Source organism: Oncorhynchus clarkii, chromosome 16, assembly GCF_045791955.1.
Source record: "Oncorhynchus clarkii lewisi isolate Uvic-CL-2024 chromosome 16, UVic_Ocla_1.0, whole genome shotgun sequence".
Classification (NCBI taxonomy): domain Eukaryota; kingdom Metazoa; phylum Chordata; class Actinopteri; order Salmoniformes; family Salmonidae; genus Oncorhynchus; species Oncorhynchus clarkii.
The window spans coordinates 70166444-70191506 of NC_092162.1; the positions used below are offsets into that span (position 1 = coordinate 70166444).

At 42.8% G+C, this 25063-nt stretch overlaps 1 protein-coding gene across 1 annotated transcript; it reads left to right on the top strand.

Annotated features, from left to right (window-relative positions):
- The first annotated feature begins 6719 nt into the window (after positions 1 to 6719).
- Positions 6720 to 15530, top strand: LOC139367782 (synaptophysin-like protein 1). Its single transcript, XM_071106114.1, has 6 exons — positions 6720 to 6877; positions 7062 to 7139; positions 10112 to 10230; positions 10352 to 10553; positions 14279 to 14470; positions 14710 to 15530. Exons 1-6 carry the CDS (start codon positions 6860 to 6862, stop codon positions 14842 to 14844), a joined length of 744 nt encoding a protein of 247 aa, XP_070962215.1. The 5' UTR covers positions 6720 to 6859; the 3' UTR covers positions 14845 to 15530.
- Positions 15531 to 25063: the final 9533 nt, after the last annotated feature.

Consider the following 25063-nt stretch of genomic DNA (forward strand, 5'->3'; position numbering starts at 1 on the left):
TAGAAACCAGGAGAATTCATTGACAGAGATTAGAGAAAGGAAGGGCATCAACTTGTTCAACAGAGGACATACGAATCAATGTTATGAACCTTTAAATTAAGCAATGTCATGCATCTGTCTTGAACATACACTCCCATAGAAGCTAAAACTTTTTATTTGCCTCTATACTACCAGCATTTTGGATTTTAGATTTAAAAAATTAATAATAATAATAATGAGGCAACAGTACAGAATATCTCCGTTTATTTGAGGGTTTTGCCATTTTACCGTTTGGAAATAAATGCACTTTGTGTATCTAGTCCACCACATTTTAAAAGGTGTCATAAGTATTTGGACAAATTCACTTATAGCGTGTTACATTGAGTCAAATGTTTCAATCGGATCGACCTATTTGGTTTCATATTCCCAGCATGCAATGGGTACATCAAGTTTGTGACTCTAGAAACGTGTTGGATGCATTTGCTGTTTGTTTTGGTTGTTTCAGATTATTTTGAGCCAAATAGAAATTAATGGTAAATAATGTAGTGTCATTTTGCGGTCACTTTTATTGTAATTAAGAATATAGTATGTTTATGAACACTTCTATGTGTATACTACCATTATTATATATATTTTTTTACCTTTATTTGACAAGGCAAGTCAGTTAAGAACAAATTCTTATTATTATTTATTTTCAATGACGGCCTACCGGGGAACAGTGGATTAACTGCCTTGTTCAGGGGCAGAACGACATTTTTTTTTTTTACCTTGTCAGCTCGGGGGATTCGATTTTGCAACCTTACGGTTACTAGTCCAACGCTCTAACCACTAGGCTACCTGCCGCCTCTACACTCTAACCACTAGGCTACCTGCCACCCCACAACGGATAATGATTACATATGAGTGAGAACTTTACAGATGCACAAAGAACATGTCCCCAAAACATGCAGACTTCTCACCATTACAAATAACAGGAGAGGTTAGTATTTTTGAGGGGTATGCCTCTGTAACCTTGTCACTCGTCATTATTCACGACTCATTCAGAATTATATGTAATATATATGTTATTATACTTTTTTTTTTACAATGATTGTTACATTGATTGTTTGCAGAAGGTGATGAAAAGATATCGTCTTTTCTTTAACAGTTAGGAGGAGATGAAGCAAGAGGGATAAACTACACAGACATAGAAAGGTGACTTAGAATGGTGGCTTAGAATGGTGACTTAGAAAGGTGACTTAGAATGGTGACTTAGAAAGGTGACTTAGAAAGGTGACTTAGAAAGGTGGCTTAGAAAGTAGACTTAGAATGGTGACTTAGACTGGTGACTTAGAAAGGTGACTTAGAATGGTGACTTAGAATGGTGACTTAGAAAGGTGACTTAGAATGGTGACTTAGAATGGTGACTTAGAAAGTAGACTTAGAATGGTGACTTAGACTGGTGACTTAGAAAGGTGACTTAGAATGGTGACTTAGAAAGGTGACTTAGAATGGTGACTTAGAAAGGTGACTTAGAAAGGTGACTTAGAAAGGTGGCTTAGAAAGTAGACTTAGAATGGTGACTTAGAAAGGTGACTTAGAATGTTGACTTAGACAGGTGACTTAGAAAGGTGACTTAGAAAGGTGACTTAGAAAGGTGACTTAGACTGGTGACTTAGAATGGTGACTTAGAATGGTGACTTAGAAAGGTGGCTTAGAAAGGTGACTTAGAATGGTGACTTAGAAAGGTGACTTAGAATGGTGACTTAGAAAGGTGACTTAGACTGGTGACTTAGAATGGTGACTTAGAATGGTGGTCGGGGGGGTGGGCTGCGGCGAGGTTGGAAGGCCAGCATTGTCCCGTGGGATGTCGAGTTGTGTACGTTATTTTCCAGAGGCTCCTTGATTGGTGAAGCGTGTAGAGTTGATCCAAAGTTCAGGGAATGGGAAATGGCGGCGAGTAGTGCGGACAAAATGGAGGAAATTGAGAAAAAGTTGGTAAAGCAACAGCTGTGCTGGAAGAAGAGAGATCATGATACAGAAAGACACAGGAAGAAGAGAGATCATGATACAGAAAGACACAGGAAGAAGAGAGATCATGATACAGAAAGACACAGGAAGAAGAGAGATCATGATACAGAAAGACACAGGAAGAAGAGAGATCATGATACAGAAAGACACAGGAAGAAGAGAGATCATGATACAGAAAGACACAGGAAGAAGAGAGATCATGATACAGAAAGACACAGGAAGAAGAGAGATCATGATACAGAAAGACACAGGAAGAAGAGAGATCATGATACAGAAAGACACAGGAAGATGAGAGATCATGATACAGAAAGACACAGGAAGAAGAGAGATCATGATACAGAAAGACACAGGAAGAAGAGAGATCATGATACAGAAAGACACAGGAAGAAGAGAGATCATGATACAGAAAGACACAGGAAGAAGATAGATCATGATACAGAAAGACACAGGAAGAAGAGAGATCATGATACAGAAAGACACAGGAAGAAGAGAGATCATGATACAGAAAGACACAGGAAGAAGAGAGATCATGATACAGAAAGACACAGGAAGAAGAGAGATCATGATACAGAAAGACACAGGAAGAAGAGAGATCATGATACAGAAAGACACAGGAAGAAGAGAGATCATGATACAGAAAGCAGTTGAGCATCTAGTAAAGAAAGCATAAAGAGGGCCAAGGTAGGAAGCAGGAGTGGTGATGTGTTGGAGTGGAAAGTGGTGATAGTGTTTGATGAGACCACAGGGCCTCACTTACACTCTATCAGACTAACTAATGCCATAGAGAAAGATGTAGGTGAAGGGAAATTAGCTTGGTTCATTGGAAATGGTAGATTGTTAATATTGTGTGGTAGTAAGGCTCTGCAAGAGAAGATTTTTAAAATGGAAAAGCTTAATGGGAAAAAGATTAAAAACCATGTCCCTGGTGCTTATGCTAGATTGAGGGGAGTCATCACTGGTGTCCCAATATCTATGTCCACAGATGATATTAAAGAACATGTGAAGCGAGGCAGAGTGATTGAGGCCGAAAAGGTTGATCAGTAGGAAAGAGAGTCGAAGAAGTGAAAGCTAATCAGTGATGCTGAGGTTTGAGAAAGTCTTGTCTGGGAAAGTTCAGATCGGGGCTCCCCGAGTGGCGCAGCGCTCTAAGGCAAGCGGCGTCACTACAGTCCCTGGTTCGAATCCAGGCTGTATCACACCCTCGGCCGTGATTGGGAGTCCCATAGGGGCCACAAAATTGGCCCAGCGTTGTCTGGGGTTGGACAGACTGGCCAATAGAGAACTAGCTTGGGGTTGGCTGTCATTGTAAATAAGAATTTGTTCTTAAAGGTTAAATAATAGAAAAATCCTTAGTTTCAATTTTAGATCATTTTTTTCATATGCAGTATGGTGTATTAACTGCCCCAAAGAATGGGACATGTAGCTGCTCAGTGTAAAGGAAAGAAAATATGTGACAAGTGTGGAGGAGAACATGATTATGGTGAATGTGGAAGCAATGTGAAGGTTAAGTGCTGTAGGAGGAGAACATGATTATGGTGAATGTGGAAGCAATGTGAAGGTTAAGTGCTGTAGGAGGAGAACATGATTATGGTGAATGTGGAAGCAATGTGAAGGTTAAGTGCTGTAGGAGGAGAACATGATTATGGTGAATGTGGAAGCAATGTGAAGGTTAAGTGCTGTAGGAGGAGAACATGATTATGGTGAATGTGGAAGCAATGTGAAGGTTAAGTGCTGTAGGAGGAGAACATGATTATGGTGAATGTGGAAGCAATGTGAAGGTTAAGTGCTGTGCTGTGGAAGCAATGTGAAGGTTAAGTGCTGAGGAGAACATGATTATGGTGAATGTGGAAGCAATGTGAAGGTTAAGTGCTGTAGGAAGAACATGTGGTAATGTGGAAGCAATGTGAAGGTTAAGTGCTGTAGGAGGAGAACATGATTATGGTGAATGTGGAAGCAATGTGAAGGTTAAGTGCTGTAGGAGGAGAACATGATTATGGTGAATGTGGAAGCAATGTGAAGGTTAAGTGCTGTAGGAGGAGAACATGATTATGGTGAATGTGGAAGCAATGTGAAGGTTAAGTGCTGTAGGAGGAGAACATGATTATGGTGAATGTGGAAGCAATGTGAAGGTTAAGTGCTGTAGGAGGAGAACATGATTATGGTGAATGTGGAAGCAATGTGAAGGTTAAGTGCTGTAGGAGGAGAACATGATTATGGTGAATGTGGAAGCAATGTGAAGGTTAAGTGCTGTAGGAGGAGAACATGATTATGGTGAATGTGGAAGCAATGTGAAGGTTAAGTGCTGTAGGAGGAGAACATGATTATGGTGAATGTGGAAGCAATGTGAAGGTTAAGTGCTGTAGGAGGAGAACATGATTATGGTGAATGTGGAAGCAATGTGAAGGTTAAGTGCTGTAGGAGGAGAACATGATTATGGTGAATGTGGAAGCAATGTGAAGGTTAAGTGCTGTAGGAGGAGAACATGATTATGGTGAATGTGGAAGCAATGTGAAGGTTAAGTGCTGTAGGAGGAGAACATGATTATGGTGAATGTGGAAGCAATGTGAAGGTTAAGTGCTGTAGGAGGAGAACATGATTATGGTGAATGTGGAAGCAATGTGAAGGTTAAGTGCTGTAGGGGGGGGGGGAGCAGTGCAGTGCAGCATTTGGTGGATGACAGGTACAGAGAGAGGCTAGAGAGGCTCAGAGATAAAGGATCAGTCATGATGTATCATACTCAGAGGCCATAAAACAGATTGGTAGAACTACAGTGCAAACTGATGGAGCTGACATGGATGTATCTGTAGTAAGTAGACCTACTGATGGAGCTGACATGGATGTATCTGTAGTAAGTAGACCGACTGATGGAGCTGACATGTATGTATCTGTAGTAAGTAGACCTACTGATGGAGCTGACATGGATGTACCTGTAGTAAGTAGACCTACTGTCAGACTGATGGAGCTGACATGTATGTATCTGTAGTAAGTGGACCTGCTGATGGAGCTGACATGGATGTACCTGTAGTAAGTGGACCTACTGATGGAGCTGACATGGATGTACCTGTAGTAAGTAGACCTACTGTCAGACTGATGGAGCTGACATGTATGTATCTGTAGTAAGTGGACCTGCTGATGGAGCTGACATGGATGTATCTGTAGTAAGTGGACCTACTGATGGAGCTGACATGGATGTACCTGTAGTAAGTAGACCTACTGTCAGACTGATGGAGCTGACATGGATGTATCTGTAGTAAGTGGACCTGCTGATGGAGCTGACATGGATGTACCTGTAGTAAGTGGACCTACTGATGGAGCTGACATGGATGTATCTGTAGTAAGTGGACCTGCTGTCAGACTGATGGAGCTGACATGGATGTATCTGTAGTAAGTGGACCTGCTGATGGAGCTGACATGGATGTATCTGTAGTAAGTGGACGTGCTGTCAGACTGATGGAGCTGACATGGATGTATCTGTAGTAAGTGGACCTACTGATGGAGCTGACATGGATGTACCTGCAGTAAGTAGACCTACTGTCAGACTGATGGAGCTGACATGGATGTACCTGTAGTAAGTAGACCTACTGATGGAGCTGACATGGATGTATCTGTAGTAAGTAGACCTGCTGATGGAGCTGACATGGATGTATCTGTAGTAAGTGGACCTACTGATGGAGCTGACATGGATGTATCTGTAGTAAGTAGACCTACTGATGGAGCTGACATGGATGTATCTGTAGTAAGTGGACCTACTGATGGAGCTGACATGTATGTACCTGCAGTAAGTGGACCTACTGATGGAGCTGACATGGATGTATCTGTAGTAGTAGACCTACTGATGGAGCTGACATGGATGTATCTGTAGTAAGTGGACCTACTGATGGAGCTGACATGGATGTATCTGTAGTAAGTGGACCTACTGATGGAGCTGACATGGATGTACCTGTAGTAAGTGGACCTACTGATGGAGCTGACATGGATGTACCTGTAGTAAGTGGACCTACTGATGGAGCTGATATGTATGTACCTGCAGTAAGTGGACCTACTGTCAGACTGATGCTTCTGATGGTCCTGTCATGGTTTCGAGGCCTGTTCAGAAATCTTGTTCACGAATGTGTGGTGTCAAAGGACACTTTTGATAATGAATAAAGTTGACTTCATAGCTTTTATTAGTAAGGCTATCAATACGACTTGGGTACAATATGGCACTACTTTAACTAAAACGAAAAACAAAAAGGCAATTAAAACTTGTATTATTAATGAATATGATTTGTTTGTTTAGGATTCCTGGCAATATAAATAGTTTGTAAATAAATAATATGTATGCTTGTTTGCATGTGACTATTCCTCTTTTGTTTGCTGATATTTGTTAATACATTGTGTTGTGGAAAGCAGAAATGCCAGGTTGAAGGTTATTGTGGAGATGGCAAAACATATATTGGGGGGGTAACAGATGTTATTGTTGAAATGGTTGTTGACATGCTGGGTGGAGTGTTTCAGCATGATTTAGATACAGTTTACTTGGGTTGGGGAGAGGGGTGTGGCAAAAGTCAGGGATTTATTTGGTTTAGAGTGTTATTTTCATGGTAATACAGAATCGGGCAGATCGCGATTGATCGAACCTTCCACACAATAGGTGGCGGTATTGACTTAAACGATTGTTTGCGGACCGCCATGATATCATAGAAGAAGACGAAGTTGAAGACGGAAAGGCGGACTATCTATTCACAACGTGTCACTTTAAGAACGTCGGTGATCACGTGTGCAGCGCTTTTCACACACACAAAAAAGTTTGACATAAATTTCGAAAATTATTTTGTAATTGTCTTAAGTGTTTAATACTGTCCGATAAATAAACTTGGATAGTGGTACGATGGACGGGATATCCCAGGTAACAACAGCGTGTCAAATACGTTTTTATGTGTTTTCTAAATATAATTTTCAAGCTACTTCTATTCCGCAAACATATTGCGTGGTAATCAATGCATGTGGTGGTTGAATGCGGAAGCTCTAACGAACACCTTGTTTTAGCTAATAAAAACGTTGTCTACCTCTTCGTCCCTGAATATCAAAAGAAAATTCTGACTTCAGGATTTGCTCTTGACCTGGGGCCCTTGAAAGAGCCCTTGGCATTTATTAGAGTGCTTGAATGGGTAAGTGAGTTTTTTTGTTGTTGTTCTTCCTTACATATTAGGATATTATGTAGGTAACCAAGTAGAGCTCAACCCGGAGATGTACTCTACACCGACGGAGTTGAGACGTGTGGACGGACTGGCGCTCCCACGTCACATAATATGAAGTTTTTATTTAAAAAACAAATACGACTTTCGGTCTAACTAAAAAATAGCCTCGATTAGGCTCAACGCTGTTGATGTGAAGTAACGTTACATCGACGAGTCGAATTTCGCTTAGTTATTATGTGGCCTAGGATGGGGAGGAATTCAATGTATCAAATATGTTTTTTATTTAGCTAAATCATTTAGGCCTATGCAACCAGTGACTTTTTAAACCATGTTGCTGGTGTTGTGCGGGAAAATCCCCCACCCCTTCGCGTTCTTCATTGCTGCGACTTGCTTGTTTCTGCTCTTCACTCTTGTCAGTTTAACCTACATTTCACTGGTCTTAGTATAGCAGAATGGGTTTCTAATTGGTTGAAACTACCTTGTCACTGTACAGAGCATGCCCATAGTGGTGGTATGGTTAGAGTTCACCTATTCATCATGTAAGTACAATGTAATCATTTAGGCGTCCTGAACCTATATTGTAAGAACTTCGTTGTAGTCAACGGAACATTAAACATGGTTGCAATTATGAGATTGTTACATTGTAGTTTGCGAAGCATGTTATGACTGCCTGCCTGAGTTGTGACACGGAACACATTGTGCAGTTAGTTACAAAAGACTATAGACCATACATGCATACCTCTTTAGATTATCGTTTTCATCTGACTGGTAATGTTGATAAAATACTACCAGTTAGAGGTCGACCGATTTATGATTTTTCAACAATTATACCGATTTATTGGAGGATCAAAAAAAGCCGATACCGATTAATCGGACGATTTTTATTTATTTATTTGTAATAATGACAATTACAGCAATACTGAATGAACACTTATTTTAACTTAATATAATACATCAATAAAATCAATTTAGCCTCAAATAAATAATGAAACATGTTCAATTTGGTTTAAATAATGCAAAAACAAAGTGTTGGAGAAGAAAGTAAAAGTGCAATATGTGCCATGTAAGAAAGTTAACCGTTATGTATTTTATCTAACGGGTGGCATCCATAAGTCTAAATATTCCTGTTACATTGCACAATCTTCAATGTCATGTCATAATTACGTAAAATCCTGGCAAATTAGGCGGCCCAAACTATTGCATATACACTGACACAATTTCACCTGGTTAATATTGCCTGCTAACCTGGATTTATTTGAGCTAAATATGCAGGTTTAAAAACATATACTTCTGTGTGTTGATTTTAAGAAAGGCATTCATGTTTATGGTTAGGTACACATTGGAGCAACGATACGCACCACATCGATTATAAGCAACGCACGACACGCTAGATAAACTAGTAATATCATCAACCATGTGTAGTTAACTAGTGATTACGATTGATAGATTTTTTTTTTATAAGATAAGTTTAATGCTAGCTAGCAACTTACCTCGGCTTCTACTGCATTCGCATAACAGGCAGTCTCCTCGTGGAGTGCAATGAGAGGCAGGTGGTTAGAGCGTTGGATTAGTTAACTGTAAGGTTGCAAGATTGGATCCCCCGAGCTGACAAGGTAAAAATCTGTCGCTCTTCCCCTGAACGGGGCAGTTAACCCACAGTTCCTAGGCCGTCATTGAAAATAAGAATATGTTCTTGACTGACCTGCCTAGTTAAATAAAGATTAAATAAAAGTGAATAAATAAAAAAATCGGTGTCCAAAAATACAGATTTCCGATTGTTATGACAACTTAAAATCGGCCCTAATTAATCGGCCATTCCGATTAATCGGTTGACCTCTATTACCAGTATATTACTAACAGACGGCTGTAATATTCAACACAATATAATACTATCAGCCATCTTTCATTGCAGCAAATCTGTCAGTATCAAGTCATTCACACCCGTCTGTAGGTGGTGTTTGTTGAGATTGACAAGTGTTTTAGACAATTTTATTTTACATGTATTTAACCAGGCAAGTCAGTTAAGAACAAAGTCATATTTTCAGTGACTACCTAGGAACAGTGGGTTAACTGCCTTGTTCAGGGGCAACAGAGGATTTATTTTGACCTTGTCAGCTCGGGGATTGGATCTGAGTCCAACGCTCTAACCACTAGGCTACCTGCCGCCCCTTGTATCCTGTATGTATAACAGGCGTGTTTGTTACAGCTATTAAAACCACCTCTAGAGCAAGGCTGTTTATAGTAGGCTAGTGGCCAGCCCTCAGTCATTATTGTCAGGCAGAACCATACAGAACAGATTTGGGGGCATTGCCAGTAGCTTATAAAACTCAAATGAAAAACAAATGGGGGAAAAAAATTTACAAATCTGTTTGGCAAAAACAAAATATACTGAAACTATGTTTGACTCCAAAACAAACTAAAATAACTTTTAAACTGAACATAAATCATGATTGTTTTTTTTTTGGTTGCGGGCAAAAAGAAATGTTTACATAAACATGAGTCTAACCACCATATTTAACCCTTGGATCAAACCCAGACCGTCACTTCAGTTCTACAACCACAGTTGATTTCTCTAAGGCTGTTTTTTTTCTCATTCTATATTCAAGTGATAAAAATCACTTCCTGTGAGGAAGGATGTCATTCTAGTATGTGTGTGTGTGTGACTCATCCACGATGACTCGAAGGCCCCTATGATCCAGTCTTGCTCCACATTCTGTCAGTAGTTCTATCTGATCCGTTACCTGACCTATCAACTCCTGTCACAACGCCTTCAGACTGCTTTAAACCTGTAAAACAAACTGGCGTTATAGTTACCACGGGGTGACATAGTCATATGTTCTGTAGGTTTTTGGACTTATTTCCAGTTATGTCCCGTCGTGTGTCAACTGCTTCTTTCACTTTGATTGTGTCCTGTCCTTATTTGAGCTTTCGTCTCTCTGCAGGTCTTCTCCATATTTGCCTTCGCCACAACGTCGGGTTATGCCGGCGCTACGAGCATCAACGTGCTGTGCCAGGGAAGCAGAAGCCAAGAAATCACTGCTGACTTTAACTACCCGTTCAGGTAAGCAGAACATAAAACAAAAACATGCATTTATGTACGACTATGACTGACCTGAGAAGTGTGTGTGTGCGTGCGTGTTCGTCCCTTGTGAACACAACCTTACCTCACTCTACCCCTACAGACTCATGGCTCATCCATACACTGTCCCCTCCTGTAAGAACGACTCCAGCACTATCCAGACCTATCTGACCGGCGACTACTCCTCCTCAGCCGAGTTCTACGTCTGTATCGGGGTGTTTGCCTTCCTCTACAGCACCGCCAGCCTGGTGATCTACCTGGGCTACCAGCACGTCTACAGGCAGACCAGCCGCGGCCCCATTGTGGTGATTTTAACTGGGAATTGTTCTGTTCATGCTCTTTTTTTGTTGTTGTTGTAGTGGTGAGCTGAAGGTGGTAGGTGTTGAGCCCGTCTATAGAACGACTTGAACACTAAAGAGCTTGAGAGATTTTGTTGTGTGTAGCTAAAGACATTTGAAATCTGTGTGAGACTTTGGGAACAAGCAAACATTCTGTAAACTTGGCCCCATTGAGGTGAATAAACTGGAATGGTGAACTTTATGCTCTCTGTGGTAGAGGTGAGATGGTGTTTATGCTCTCTGTGGTAGAGGTGAGATGGTGTTTATGCTCTCTGTGGTAGTGGTGAGATGGTGTTGATGAGTGTTTATGCTCTCTGTGGTAGTGGTGAGATGGTGTTGATGAGTGTTTATGCTCTCTGTGGTAGTTGTGAGATGGTGTTGATGAGTGTTTATGCTCTCTGTGGTAGTGGTGAGATGGTGTTGATGAGTGTTTATGCTCTCTGTGGTAGTGGTGAGATGGTGTTTATGCTCTCTGTGGTAGTGGTGAGATGGTGTTTATGCTCTCTGTGGTAGTGGTGAGATGGTGTTTATGCTCTCTGTGGTAGTGGTGAGATGGTGTTTATGCTCTCTGTGGTAGTGGTGAGATGGTGTTTATGAGTGTTTATGCTCTCTGTGGTAGTGGTGAGATGGTGTTGATGAGTGTTTATGCTCTCTGTGGTAGTGGTGAGATGGTGTTTATGCTCTCTGTGGTAGTGGTGAGATGGTGTTTATGCTCTCTGTGGTAGTGGTGAGATGGTGTTTATGCTCTCTGTGGTAGTGGTGAGATGGTGTTTATGCTCTCTGTGGTAGTGGTGAGATGGTGTTGTGCAAAATCCTCCTAGAACTATTTTCACTCGACTGTTTTTGTTAAGAGTGGCATGAAACACACTAAACGACTCGAGTGTAATTAAAGACACCTGATATCAGCACTTTAAAAAAAATATTCTGCAAACAATCTGGATCACACATTGATTCTTATACAATTTAAAAAAAACTCATGCTTTTGGTTCTACCCTTGTTTTACTACAAGGAAGTGTAACACCACACCTCGACTAACACCACCTCCGTGGAGTCTAAAACGAGGTCCGAGAAAGCGCACTTAATGGGTGTGTCAATGAAGACCTGGAACTGGGGAGGGTGAGGGGTCCTCTGGAACTGGGGAGGGTGAGGGGTCCTCTGGAACTGGGGAGGGTGAGGGGTCCTCTGGAACTGGGGAGGGTGAGGGGTCCTCTGGAACTGGGGAGGGTGTGGGGGCCTCTGGAACTGGGGAGGGTGTGGGGTCCTCTGGAACTGGGGAGGGTGAGGGGTCCTCTGGAACTGGGGAGGGTGAGGGGTCCTCTGGAACTGGGGAGGCTGAGGGGATCCTCTGGAACTGGGGAGGCTGAGGGGTCCTCTGCAACTGGGGAGGGTGAGGGGGTCCTCTGCAACTGGGGAGCGTGAGGGGTCCTCTGCAACTGGGGAGGGTGAGGGGGTCCTCTGCAACTGGGGAGGGTGAGGGGGTCCTCTGCAACTGGGGAGGGTGAGGGGGTCCTCTGCAACTGGGGAGGGTGAGGGGGTCCTCTGCAACTGGGGAGGGTGAGGGGGTCCTCTGCAACTGGGGAGGGTGAGGGGGTCCTCTGCAACTGGGGAGGGTGAGGGGGTCCTCTGCAACTGGGGAGGGTGAGGGGGTCCTCTGCAACTGGGGAGGGTGAGGGGGTCCTCTGCAACTGGGGAGGGTGAGGGGGTCCTCTGCAACTGGGGAGGGAGAGGGGGTCCTCTGCAACTGGGGAGCGTGAGGGGTCCTCTGCAACTGGGGAGCGTGAGGGGTCCTCTGCAACTGGGGAGGGTGAGGGGTCCTCTGGAACTGGGGAAGGTGAGGGGTCCTCTGGAACTGGGGAGGGTGAGGGGTCCTCTGGAACCAAGCTAAATCAAGCGCACATCAAATACTTTCAAGTCTTTGACATTGTGTATTTAACCCAGGTCTCATTCACTTGTTTAAGTCCCAAACAATCAGATGCATTAAAATGGAGATCATAAGCCTTATAACACATTTTTGTGGAATGCAGTACTAACCTGGTACAGAGTGAGGTTATTATGGTCTGTTTACATACAGTGCCTTCAAAAAGTAGTCACACCTCTTTTACATTTTGCACATTTTGTTATAGCATGAATTGAAAATTGATTAAATTGTGATTAAAAAAACAAATTGTTTAAAAAAATATATATATATTTCTTTAATCAATGTTCTACACACAATGCCCCATAATGTCAAAGTTAAATTATGTTTTTCAAAATGTTTACAAATTAATAAAAACATATTTAAATCTGAAACGTTTTAAGTGAATAAGTATTCAACCCCTTTTGTTATGGCCTAAATAAGTTCAGGAGTAAAAATGTGCTTAACAAGTCACATGCAGTGCATTCGAGAGAGTATTCAGACCTCTTTATCTTCATTTTGTTAAGTTTTATTCTAAAATGGATTTTAAAAAAAAATTCTCATCAATCATAATGACAAATCCAACATTTTTTTTTTGACATTTTAGCAAATGTATTACATTTAAAATTTACATAGGTATTCAGACCCTTTACTCAGTACATTGTTGAAGCACCTTTTGGCACCGATTACAGCCTCGAATCTTCTTGGGTATGACGCTACAAGCTTGCCACACCTGTATTTGGTTTCTCCCGTTCTTCTCTGCAGATCCTCTCAAGCTCTGTCAGGTTGGAAGGGGACCGTTGCAGCACAGCTATTTTCAGGTCTCTCCAGAGATGTTTTATTTGCGGTCAAGTCCGGGCTCTGGCTGGGCCACTCAAGGATATGCAACGGTAGCACGGATTTCGAATTGATTTGAAACACCGATACATTGTGCCGTTAGAGAAGAGACGGTAGCCCGTTTTACTCTTTAGAATCTCGGTTTTCATCTTCCTACAAATGTTGATAAAATGCTACCAGTATATTACTAAAAGACGGCTGTAATACTCAACACAATATAATACTATCAGCCATCTTTCATTGCAGCAAATCTGTCAGTATCAAATCATTCACACCCGTCTGTAGGTGGTGTTTCTGGAGAATGACAAGTGTTTTAGACATTTTTATTTTACATTTATTTAACCAGGCAAGTCAGTTAAGAACAAAGTCATATTTTCAGTTACTACCTAGGAACAGTGGGTTAACTGCCTTGTTCAGGGGCAACAGAGGATTTATTTTGACCTTGTCAGCTCGGGGATTGGATCTGAGTCCAACGCTCTAACCACTAGGCTACCTGGCCGCCCCTTGTATCCTGTAGTGTGTATGTATAACAGGCGTGTTTGTTACAGCTATTAAAACCACCTCTAGAGCAAGGCTGTTTATATTAGGCTAGTGGCCAGCCCTCAGTCATTATTGTCAGGCAGAACCATACAGAACAAATTTTGGGGGCATTGCCAGTAGGCTATAAAATTAATAATGAAAAAAAACAATTTAGTAAACTGAAATAAAATAATTACATTTCTGTTTCCATTTTTTCTTTTTTTCACATTTCTACAACATGTTTTCACTTTGTCATTCTGCGGTATTGTATTGATCTATTGAATTCGGGTTGTAACACAACAACATTTGGAATAAATCAAGGGGTGTGAATACTTTCTGACGGAACCGTTTAGTTGGGTTTCTTTTTTTAAAGTTCCAACTTTCATCCTGAACCTGAATGTATTGAACTTTTAATTTACCATGTCTCCCATCCTTCCAACAGGACCTGCTGGTGACCGCAGCCTTCACCTTCCTGTGGCTGGTGTCCTCCTCTGCCTGGGGTAAAGGCCTGACGGACGTGAAGTGGGCTACCAGCCCCTCTAACCTGGTAGGCTTAATCGCCACCTGCAAGGACGTCAGAAACAAGTGCACGCCAGGAGCAGTGCCTCACATGGGGCGACTCAACTCCTCTGTGGTACGTTGGTTATAATCTGCGCCTTCAATTCAAGGAAACTGCTTTAAAAAAAATATAAAAAAATAAAAAAAGTTTACTTCCTCAATTGATTGAATTGAACCCTGCTTCACTTGAAGTCCTCTTTTGTAGAACCCTCTTTCAATCTCACAACGGGAAAGGTTCATAATGAGGCATAGTAGCAAATGTAACTCTTCCTGACTAAGAAAAATTATTTTGTTTCTTCCCCCCCCTTACGGCAGATCTTTGGATTCCTCAATCTGATATTATGGGGTGGTAACTGCTGGTTCATCTTCAAGGAAACATCTTTCCACAAGTCAGCCAACCCCCCTGCGGACGTAGAAGAGGGTTCAGGGGTCAGGCCCTTGCCGTCCTAACTGGGCAGTTCTCTCTGCTGTCAACGGCTGTGTTCCAGACTGCCTGCACAATGCAGCCACACTGCATAAATTAACCTATCTTTTGGGGCGAATCTTAACCTCCACTCAAATTCTCACATAGTCATGCATCGATGCCAATAGGAGACAATGTGACATTGTGGAAGTTAAGATTTTCCTCTCTTATGTGATTTCCGACTTGTTGAACACTTATCCAGGCTTTTTGAGATGTGTGACTGATTTGCAGATGACGTGGAACAAGTTCCCTCCAACCAAGTAGTTCCTGTACTTTTTTTTTTCCCCCAAATGATTTGTAAATTGGTTCGAATGCTGCTTAGAAATGTCTTCCGTAAACTGAACCACAGTTTCGTTCATGCATCGCCACATTTATTAAGCAAAAAGCTTTCGAAGTTGTGCATTTTAGGTTCTTTAAATAGGTACAAAACGGAATCCAGCAAATATGGAAGGAGACATTATTTTTTTTTGGGGGGGGGGGGGGGGGGGGGGGGTTTAAGTCATAACTAGTTCTGTTTCATGCAGTTAACTCTTTACTAAACGGGATAACTAACCCAATGCAACTATCAAATCAGTTTATTATGAAGTCTCTGTGTGATTTATTTATTTTTGTTACTTTGTGGATAGTTTAGTGGTTTTTTGTTTTGTTTAATGTGTATAAAAAAAACAGTGCTTATTACAACGGGGGCTTATTACAACGGGGGCTTATTACAACGGGGGCTTATTACAACGGGGGCTTATTACAACGGGGGCTTATTACAACGGGGGCTTATTACAACGGGGGCTTATTACAACGGGGGCTTATTACAGCGGGGGCTTATTACAGCGGGGGCTTATTACAGCGGGGGCTTATTACAACGGGGGCTTATTACAACGGGGGCTTATTACAACGGGGGCTTATTACAACGGGGGCTTATTACAACGGGGGCTTATTACAGCGGGGGCTTATTACAGCGGGGGCTTATTACAGCGGGGGCTTATTACAACGGGGGCTTATTACAACGGGGGCTTATTACAACGGGGGCTTATTACAACGGGGGCTTATTACAACGGGGGCTTATTACAACGGGGGCTTATTACAACGGGGGCTTATTACAACGGGGGCTTATTACAACGGGGGCTTATTACAACGGGGGCTTATTACAACGGGGGCTTATTACAACGGGGGCTTATTACAACGGGGGCTTATTACAACGGGGGCTTATTACAGCGGGGGCTTATTACAACGGGGGCTTATTACAACGGGGGCTTATTACAACGGGGGCTTATTACAGCGGGGGCTTATTACAACGGGGGCTTATTACAACGGGGGCTTATTACAACGGGGGCTTATTACAACGGGGGCTTATTACAACGGGGGCGTTGCTTGTTATTTGCCACTTAAAAGAAACAAAGCAGAAATAGTTACGGACATCTATGTGACGCCATGATCAATTCTACAGTACTTTCATGTCATGTTTCGAAATGTGCCTTTTTCCTTCTTTGTGCCAGAAGGTTTGTAAAATGTAATGTGTTTTTAAATTAACAAGTTGGGTTTTTTTTGTATGGGGGGCGGGGGGGGGGGGGAGCCAGTAAAGTCCTGTTTTCACTTTGTCATACCTTTTTTGGTCACAAACATTTTTCAACTCTTGTTGTTCAAATACATTTTAAATGATGTACCTGATATGTTCTGTATTTCCTTGGGTCTCTTCTACCTCAGTTTTGTGAAGGCAGAAACGTTTTTACTCTTTAAAGAGAAAAAAGTTATCTTTCAAATGGTAGGTCTCATTCAGTGTTTATAGATACATTTCACTTTAATGTGTCATTATTGTGACACACCATTAAACACAGCTGTAAATTAAAGGGTAAATAGCTGGTAAATGTGTCTCTTCTATAATTTACATTTGTCTTCATGTCTGTAAATTAAAGGGTAAATAGCAGGTAAATGTGTCTCTTCTATAATTTACATTTGTCTTCATGTCTGTAAATTAAAGGGTAAATAGCAGGTAAATGTGTCTCTTCTATAATTTACATTTGTCTTCATGTCTGTAAATTAAAGGGTAAATAGCTGGTAAATGTGTCTCTTCTATAATTTACATTTGTCTTCATGTCTGTAAATTAAAGGGTAAATAGCTGGTAAATGTGTCTCTTCTATAATTTACATTTGTCTTCATGTCTGTAAATTAAAGGGTAAATAGCTGGTAAATGTGTCTCTTCTATAATTTACATTTGTCTTCATGTCTGTAAATTAAAGGGTAAATAGCAGGTAAATGTGTCTCTTCTATAATTTACATTTGTCTTCATGTCTGTAAATTAAAGGGTAAATAGCAGGTAAATGTGTCTCTTCTATAATTTACATTTGTCTTCATGTCTGTAAATTAAAGGGTAAATAGCAGGTAAATGTGTCTCTTCTATAATTTACATTTGTCTTCATGTCTGTAAATTAAAGGGTAAATAGCAGGTAAATGTGTCTCTTCTATAATTTACATTTGTCTTCATGTCTGTAAATTAAAGGGTAAATAGCTGGTAAATGTGTCTCTTCTATAATTTACATTTGTCTTCATGTCTGTAAATTAAAGGGTAAATAGCTGGTAAATGTGTCTCTTCTATAATTTACATTTGTCTTCATGTCTGTAAATTAAAGGGTAAATAGCAGGTAAATGTGTCTCTTCTATAATTTACGTTTGTCTTTATGTCTGCACTGAGTTTACTACCAGGAATGTGTACCTTAAACAATACAGTGTACAGAACATTAAACTGACAGTAAACCCTCCACAGCCCCGGGGACTTTAAACCCCCCTCAGCCCCAGGACAGTAAACCCTCCTCAGCCCCAGGACAGTAAGCCCCTCCACAGCCCCAGGACAGTAAGCCCCCCCCTCAGCCCCAGGACAGTAAGCCCCCCCTCAGCCCCAGGGACAGTAAACCCTCCACAGCCCCAGGGACAGTAAACCCTCCACAGCCCCAGGACAGTAAACCCTCCCTTCTCACTCCCTCCTCCCTCTCCTGGCAGAATGACCATTGGGTTCTTGGTCACCTCCCTGACCAAGGCCCTTCTCCCCCGATTGTTCAGTTTGGCCATCTCTAGGAATAGTCTTGGTGGTTCCAAACTTCTTCCATTTAAGAATGATGGAGGCCACTGTGTTTTTGGGGACCTTCAATGCTGCAGACATTTTTTTTGGTACCCTTCCCCAGATCTGTGCCTCGACACAATCCTGTCTCGGAGCTCTACGAAAAATTCCTTTAACCTCAGGGCTTGGTTTTTGCTCTGACATGCACTGTCAACTGTGGGACCTTATATTGACAGGTGTGTACCTTTCCAAATCATGTCCAATCAATTGAATTTACCACAGGTGGACTCCAAGTTGTGTAAACATCTCAAGGATGATCATGGAAACAGGATGCACCTGAGATTAATTTCGAGTCTCATAGCAAAGGGTCTGAACACTTGTGTAAATACGTTGGCATTTTTTTGACTTTGTCATTATGGGGTATTGTGATGTCATTATGGGGTATTGTGATGTCATTATGGGGTATTGTGATGTCATTATGGGGTATTGTGATGTCATTATGGGGTATTGTGATGTCATTATGGGGTATTATGTGTAGATGATTTTTATTTCATCCATTTTAGAATAAGGCTGTAACGTAACAAAATGTGGAAAAAGTCAAGGGGTCTGAATACTTTCTGAATGCACTGTACATGTTTACAACTGTAACATGATAGATGACCATTGGGGTGGGGGCAGGGAAAATGTCTGATGCTCTTATTGGCCTTCCTGTAACCCCTGTTGTACGTGTCCTGGAGGGCAGGCGGTGTTCACCCAATGATTTGTTTGGCTCAGTGTACGAAAACATGTTTTTACCTTTTATTTAACTAGGCAAGTCAGTTAAGAACAAATTGTTATTTACAATGACAGCGTCCACCAGCCGAACCCGGACGACGCTGGGCCAATTGTCCCGCTGCCCTATGGGGCTCCCAAATCATGGTCGGTTGTGATACAGACTGGAATCGAACCAGGGTGTGTGTGTAGTGACGCCTCAAACACTGAGATGCAGTGCCTTAGACCGCTGCGCCACTCGGCAGTGTCTTTGGGTCAGTGGCGGCAGAGCTCCCGAATTTCTTCAGCCTCCTGAGGTTTAAAAAGTTGCTGCCTTCTTCACCATTGTGTCCGTGTGGTTTGACCATTTCAGCTCCTCTGTGGTGTATACCGAGTTACTTGACGGTTTTGACCTTCTCCACGGCGGCTCCGTTGACCAAGATGGGGGCGTGCCCAGCCTGGTTCCTCCTGAAGTCCACAATCAGCTCCTTTGTTTTGCAGACGTTGTGTGTATCTATCTGTGTGTGTGTGTCTAAAAATATATTTGCTATGTTGGTGTTGTATGTGACTTTGGTGTAGTATATGAACATAGAAATACACTTTGTAGGGCCTCCCGGGTGGCGCAGTGGTCTAAGGCTCTGCGTCGCAGTGCTAGCTGTGCCACCAGAGACTCTGGAGGGTTTGTTTGGCCAGTAGAGATATCCTTGTCTCATCGCTCCTGTGGCGGGCCGGGCGCAGTGCACGCTGACCAGGTCGCCATGTGTACAGTGTTTCCTCCGACACATTGGTGGGACTGGCTTCCTGGTTGGATGCGCGCTGTGTTAAAGAAGCAGTGTGGCTTGGTTGTGCATCGGAGGCCAGCTGTCTTTTTCATGGTTCGGGCCCCCTAGTTCCAGTGAAGGGGAATCTTAAGGATGTAGCATACAACGACATTATAGACGATTCTGTGCTTTGTTGCAACAGTTTGGGGAAGGCCCTTTCCTGTTTCACCATGACAATGCTCCCGTGCACGAAGCAAGGTCCACACAGAAATGTTTTGTCGAGATAAGGGTGGAACTTGACTGGCCTGCACAGAGCCCTGACCTCAACCCTATCGAACACTTTTGGGATGAATTGGAACACCGACTGAGAGCCAGACCTAATTTCCTAACATCAGTGCCTGACCTCAGTAATGCGCTTGTGGCAAAATGGAAGCAAGTACACGCAGCAATGTTCCAACATCTAGTGGAAAGCCTTCCCAGAACATTTGAGGCTGTTATAGTTGCAAAGGTGGGACCAACACCATATTAATGCCCATGATTTTTCGAGTGAGATGTTCGACGACGAGCAGGTGTCCACATACTTTTGCCATTTAGTCAAGATGAGACTTACCTTATGCCGCTGTAATAAAATGGTAATTTATGGAAAACTATATATAAAAAAAAATACTTGAACAGCTTTTATATTGAAATTACAGGCAACATGTAGAAATAAATTATGAAATAGTTTTAACTTAGCTGTTTGGAGCGCCATCTAGTGTAGCAAAAGCATAAACCCCAGGTTGCTTATTTTTGACTGCAGTAACATCATGACAACACCAGATGGCAGTAAACCATTAGCTTTATACAGAGTAACTGGTCTTTTTGTTGTTGTTGTTGAATTGAATTAATTGTAATTTTACTGAGATCTAGATATTCTCATTAAATTGATTGTTATACTTATTTAAACATTAAATCAATCAAATGTGTTATACACAATACATTCTGTAATGTTCTGCCCTCCTGATCAAACCACCTGCTATACTTGGTCATATTCATTAGTGCACACTGTGGCAAAACATTTTGCAACGGAAAACAAAAACTCCCCGTTTCAGACCATTTTATTCCATTTGGTTCCTGGTGATAACATCTAATGTCCCAGCATGCACCTCACCAGACACAGGAGCTCATCAAACTCATATTGGTGTTCCAAAAGCAAAATAGGCCTGAAGTGTGAGTTGCTAGCCCCTCAAATCTCAGTGGCCGGCTATTGTCATAACTAGTATTGATATTAAAATCAGTATAGCTGCAAGGAGTTAGAAAAGAGCAGAAGCTTAAAATAGATCTCGTTGAGGTAGAAGCCAGCCTGAAGCTCACAGCCTTCTTACTCACAGAGAAGAGAGAGAAGAAGGAAGAGAGGGAGGAAGGAAGGAAGGAAGGAAGGGAGAGAGAGAGAGAGAGAGAGAGAGAGAGAAAGAGGAAGGGAGCGAGGAAGGGAGGAAGTAAGGGAAAGAGGGAGAGGAAGGGAAAGAAAGAGAGGAAAGGAGAGAGAGAGACGAGGAAGGGAAATAGAGAGGAAGGAAGGGAGCGAGGGAGGAAGGGAGCGAGGGAGGAAGGGAGGAAGGAAGAGAGAGAGGAAGGGAAAGAAAGAGAGGAAGGGAGAGAGAGGAAAGGAGAGAGAGAGGAAGAAAGGGAGAGAGAGAGGAAGGAAGGAAGGGAGAGAGGAAGGGAGAGAGAGAGATGAGGAAGGGAAATAGAGAGGAAGGAAGGAAGGGAGAGAGAGGGAGAGAGGAAGGGAAAGAGGGAGAGAGAGAGAGAGAGGAAGGGAAAGAGAGAGAGGAAGGGAGAGAGAGTGAGAGAGGAAGGGAAAGAGAGAGAGGAAGGGAGAGAGAGGGAGAGAGGAAGGGAGGGAGAGAGGAAGGGAGGGAGAGAGGAAGGGAGGGAGAGAGGAAGCGAGGGAGAGAGGAATGGAGGGAGAGAGGAAGGGAGGGAGAGAGGAAGGAAGAAAGGGAGAGAGAGGAATGGAGGGAGGGAGAGGAAGGGAGGGAGAGAGGAAGGGAGGGAGAGAGGAAGGGAGGGAGAGAGAGGAAGGGAGGGAGAGAGGAAGGGAGGGAGAGAGGAATGGAGGGAGGGAGAGCGAAATGGAGGGAGAGAGAGAGGAAGAGAGGGAGAGAGGAAGGGAGGGAGAGAGGAAGGGAGGGAGAGAGGAAGCGAGGGAGAGAGGAATGGAGGGAGGGAGAGCGAAATGGAGGGAGAGAGAGAGGAAGAGAGGGAGAGAGGAAGGGAGGGAGAGAGGAAGGAAGAAAGGGAGAGAGAGGAATGGAGGGAGGGAGAGAGAAATGAAGGGAGAGTGTCCATTGAGAGAAGGTCTTCAGACAGTCTTTTAACATTGAGGTAAATGTACTGTAAGACAACATGAAAAAACACAGACTTTTATCTATCCTCCAGGGTGCTTAAGATTCTGCCTTTTATCTGTCCTCCAGGGTGCTTAAGATTCTGACTTTTATCTGTCCTCCAGGGTGCTTAAGATTCTGCCTTTTATCTGTCCTCCAGGGTGCTTAAGATTCTGCCTTTTATCTGTCCTCCAGGGTGCTTAAGATTCTGCCTTTTATCTGTCCTCCAGGGTGCTTAAGATTCTGCCTTTTATCTGTCCTCCAGGGTGCTTAAGATTCTGCCTTTTATCTGTCCTCCAGGGTGCTTAAGATTCTGCCTTTTATCTGTCCTCCAGGGTGCTTAAGATTCTGACTTTTATCTGTCCTCCAGGGTGCTTAAGATTCTGACTTTGAAAAAAGGCATGCCGTACTCCAACAATGGGCAAAATATATGAACTATGCTAGATTCCAGTCTGTGTAGATATTGCAATGGGGATTTATTTCAGTATATGAATCAGTTTCAAGATAATGTTTTTTAATATAATCCTAATTTCATTGTCTGAACATCATTTCCCCCCCTTAGATCCATTTATTTTTAATAGCAGAGTGGGGCGCGGTCTTCCATTAGTGAAATTAAATCGTGAAAATATCTCTCCTGTGACATCCCATAATGAGTGTTTCCTCCTTGTTATAGAAGTGGACTGATTGGTGTCTCTTGGGATGTCGGCCTCCGCTGGTTTAGAACTATCAGAGGTTTGTTGGCACAATCTGACTCTTTTCTGACGAGAGTGATGAGCACTGGAGAGGTAAACACTGGACTGGCCCTTGTAACCAAAGGTTGAAGTTGGCCGTCAATGTCTTTGAGCTATATCTAGGGGTACGGTTGATGAGCGTAGTGTGGTGCGTAGTTAGTCCCAGGGGCCCATGTGAGACCCTCATCGCACGGCGGCATGACACAGCTTTAACAGACAGAGAGAGAGTCCTCCAACACAAGAACTATACTGGTCATGAGGAAGTACCTGGTCAGTAGGACTATGTGTAATGGAGGGAGTGGGACCAAACCAACAACAACAACAACTACCACATCTACCACAACAACAACTACCACCAGAACAACAACAACTACCAAAACAACAACTACCAAAACAACAACAGCTATCAAAACAACAATAACAACTACCAAAACAACCAAAACAAAAACAACAACTACAAAACAATAACTACCACAACAACAACTACCAAAACAACAATAACTACCACAACAACAACTACCAAAACAACTACCAAAACAACAACTACCACAACAACCAAAACAACAACAACAGCAATAATAACTACCAAAACAATAACAACTACCAAAACAACAACCAGCAAAACAACAACTACCACAACAACAACAACTACAACAACTAGCACAACAACAACTACCACAACAACCAAAACAACAATAACTACCACAACAACAACAACTACAACAACTAGCACAACAACAACTACCACAACAACCAAAACAACAATAACTACCACAACAACAACAACTACAACAACTAGCACAACAACAACTACCCCAACAACAACTACCAAACAATAACAACAGCAACTACCACAACAACCAAAACAACAACAACTACCACAACAACAACTACAACAATAACAACCAAAACAACAACAACTACAACAACTAGCACAACAACAACTACCAAACAATAACAACAGCAACTACCACAACAACAACTACAACAACAGCTTAATACACCGCATAGAGGAGTGGAAATGTAGAGACTTCATTAACATTTTAGATGTTGGAAACATGATGTCTTAGCATATGCTCTGTGCAGTGGGGCGTTACCAGGGGTGGAAATTAGGTCAGCCCGGGGCTAGTACGTTTCACACCGGGCTAGTAGAAAATGTGCAAAACTGGCCCGTCAGACTAGTAAAATGTTGTCTTTTCAAATATCGCATGGCACAGATTTAGGACTAGTCAGTTGATTAATGGACCTATCACCACTCAGACACCTCAATGTACAGCTGTCAACTACTGGGGGGAGGAGAGACCAGTCAGTTGATTAATGGACCTATCACCACTCAGACACCTCAATGTACAGCTGTCAGCTACTGGGGGGAGGAAAGACCAGTCAGTTGATTAATGGACCTATCACCCTTCAGACACCTCAATGTACAGCTGTCAGCTACTGGGGGGAGGAGAGACCAGTCAGTTGATTAATGGACCTATCACCACTCAGACACCTCAATGTACAGCTGTCAGCTACTGGGGGGAGGAGAGACCAGTCAGTTGATTAATGGACCTATCACCACTCAGACACCTCAATGTACAGCTGTCAACTACTGGGGGGAGGAGAGACCAGTCAGTTGATTAATGGACCTATCACCACTCAGACACCTCAATGTACAGCTGTCAGCTACTGGGGGGAGGAGAGACCAGTCAGTTGATTAATGGACCTATCACCACTCAGACACCTCAATGTACAGCTGTCAGCTGCTCGGGAGGAGAGACCAGTCAGTTGATTAATGGACCTATCACCACTCAGACACCTCAATGTACAGCTGTCAGCTACTGGGGGGAGGAGAGACCAGTCAGTTGATTAATGGACCTATCACCACTCAGACACCTCAATGTACAGCTGTCAGCTACTGGGGGGAGGAGAGACCAGTCAGTTGATTAATGGACCTATCACCACTCAGACACCTCAATGTACAGCTGTCAACTACTGGGGGGAGGAGAGACCAGTCAGTTGATTAATGGACCTATCACCACTCAGACACCTCAATGTACAGCTGTCAGCTACTGGGGGGAGGAGAGACCAGTCAGTTGATTAATGGACCTATCACCACTCAGACACCTCAATGTACAGCTGTCAGCTACTGGGGGGAGGAGAGACCAGTCAGTTGATTAATGGACCTATCACCACTCAGACACCTCAATGTACAGCTGTCAGCTGCTGGGGAGGAGAGACCAGTCAGTTGATTAATGGACCTATCACCACAGACACCTCAATGTACAGCTGTCAGCTGCTGGGGAGGAGAGACCAGTCAGTTGATTAATGGACCTATCACCACTCAGACACCTCAATGTACAGCTGTCAGCTGCTGGGGAGGAGAGACCAGTCAGTTGATTAATGGACCTATCACCACTCAGACACCTCAATGTACAGCTGTCAACTACTGGGGGGAGGAGAGACCAGTCAGTTGATTAATGGACCTATCACCACTCAGACACCTCAATGTACAGCTGTCAACTACTGGGGGGAGGAGAGACCAGTCAGTTGATTAATGGACCTA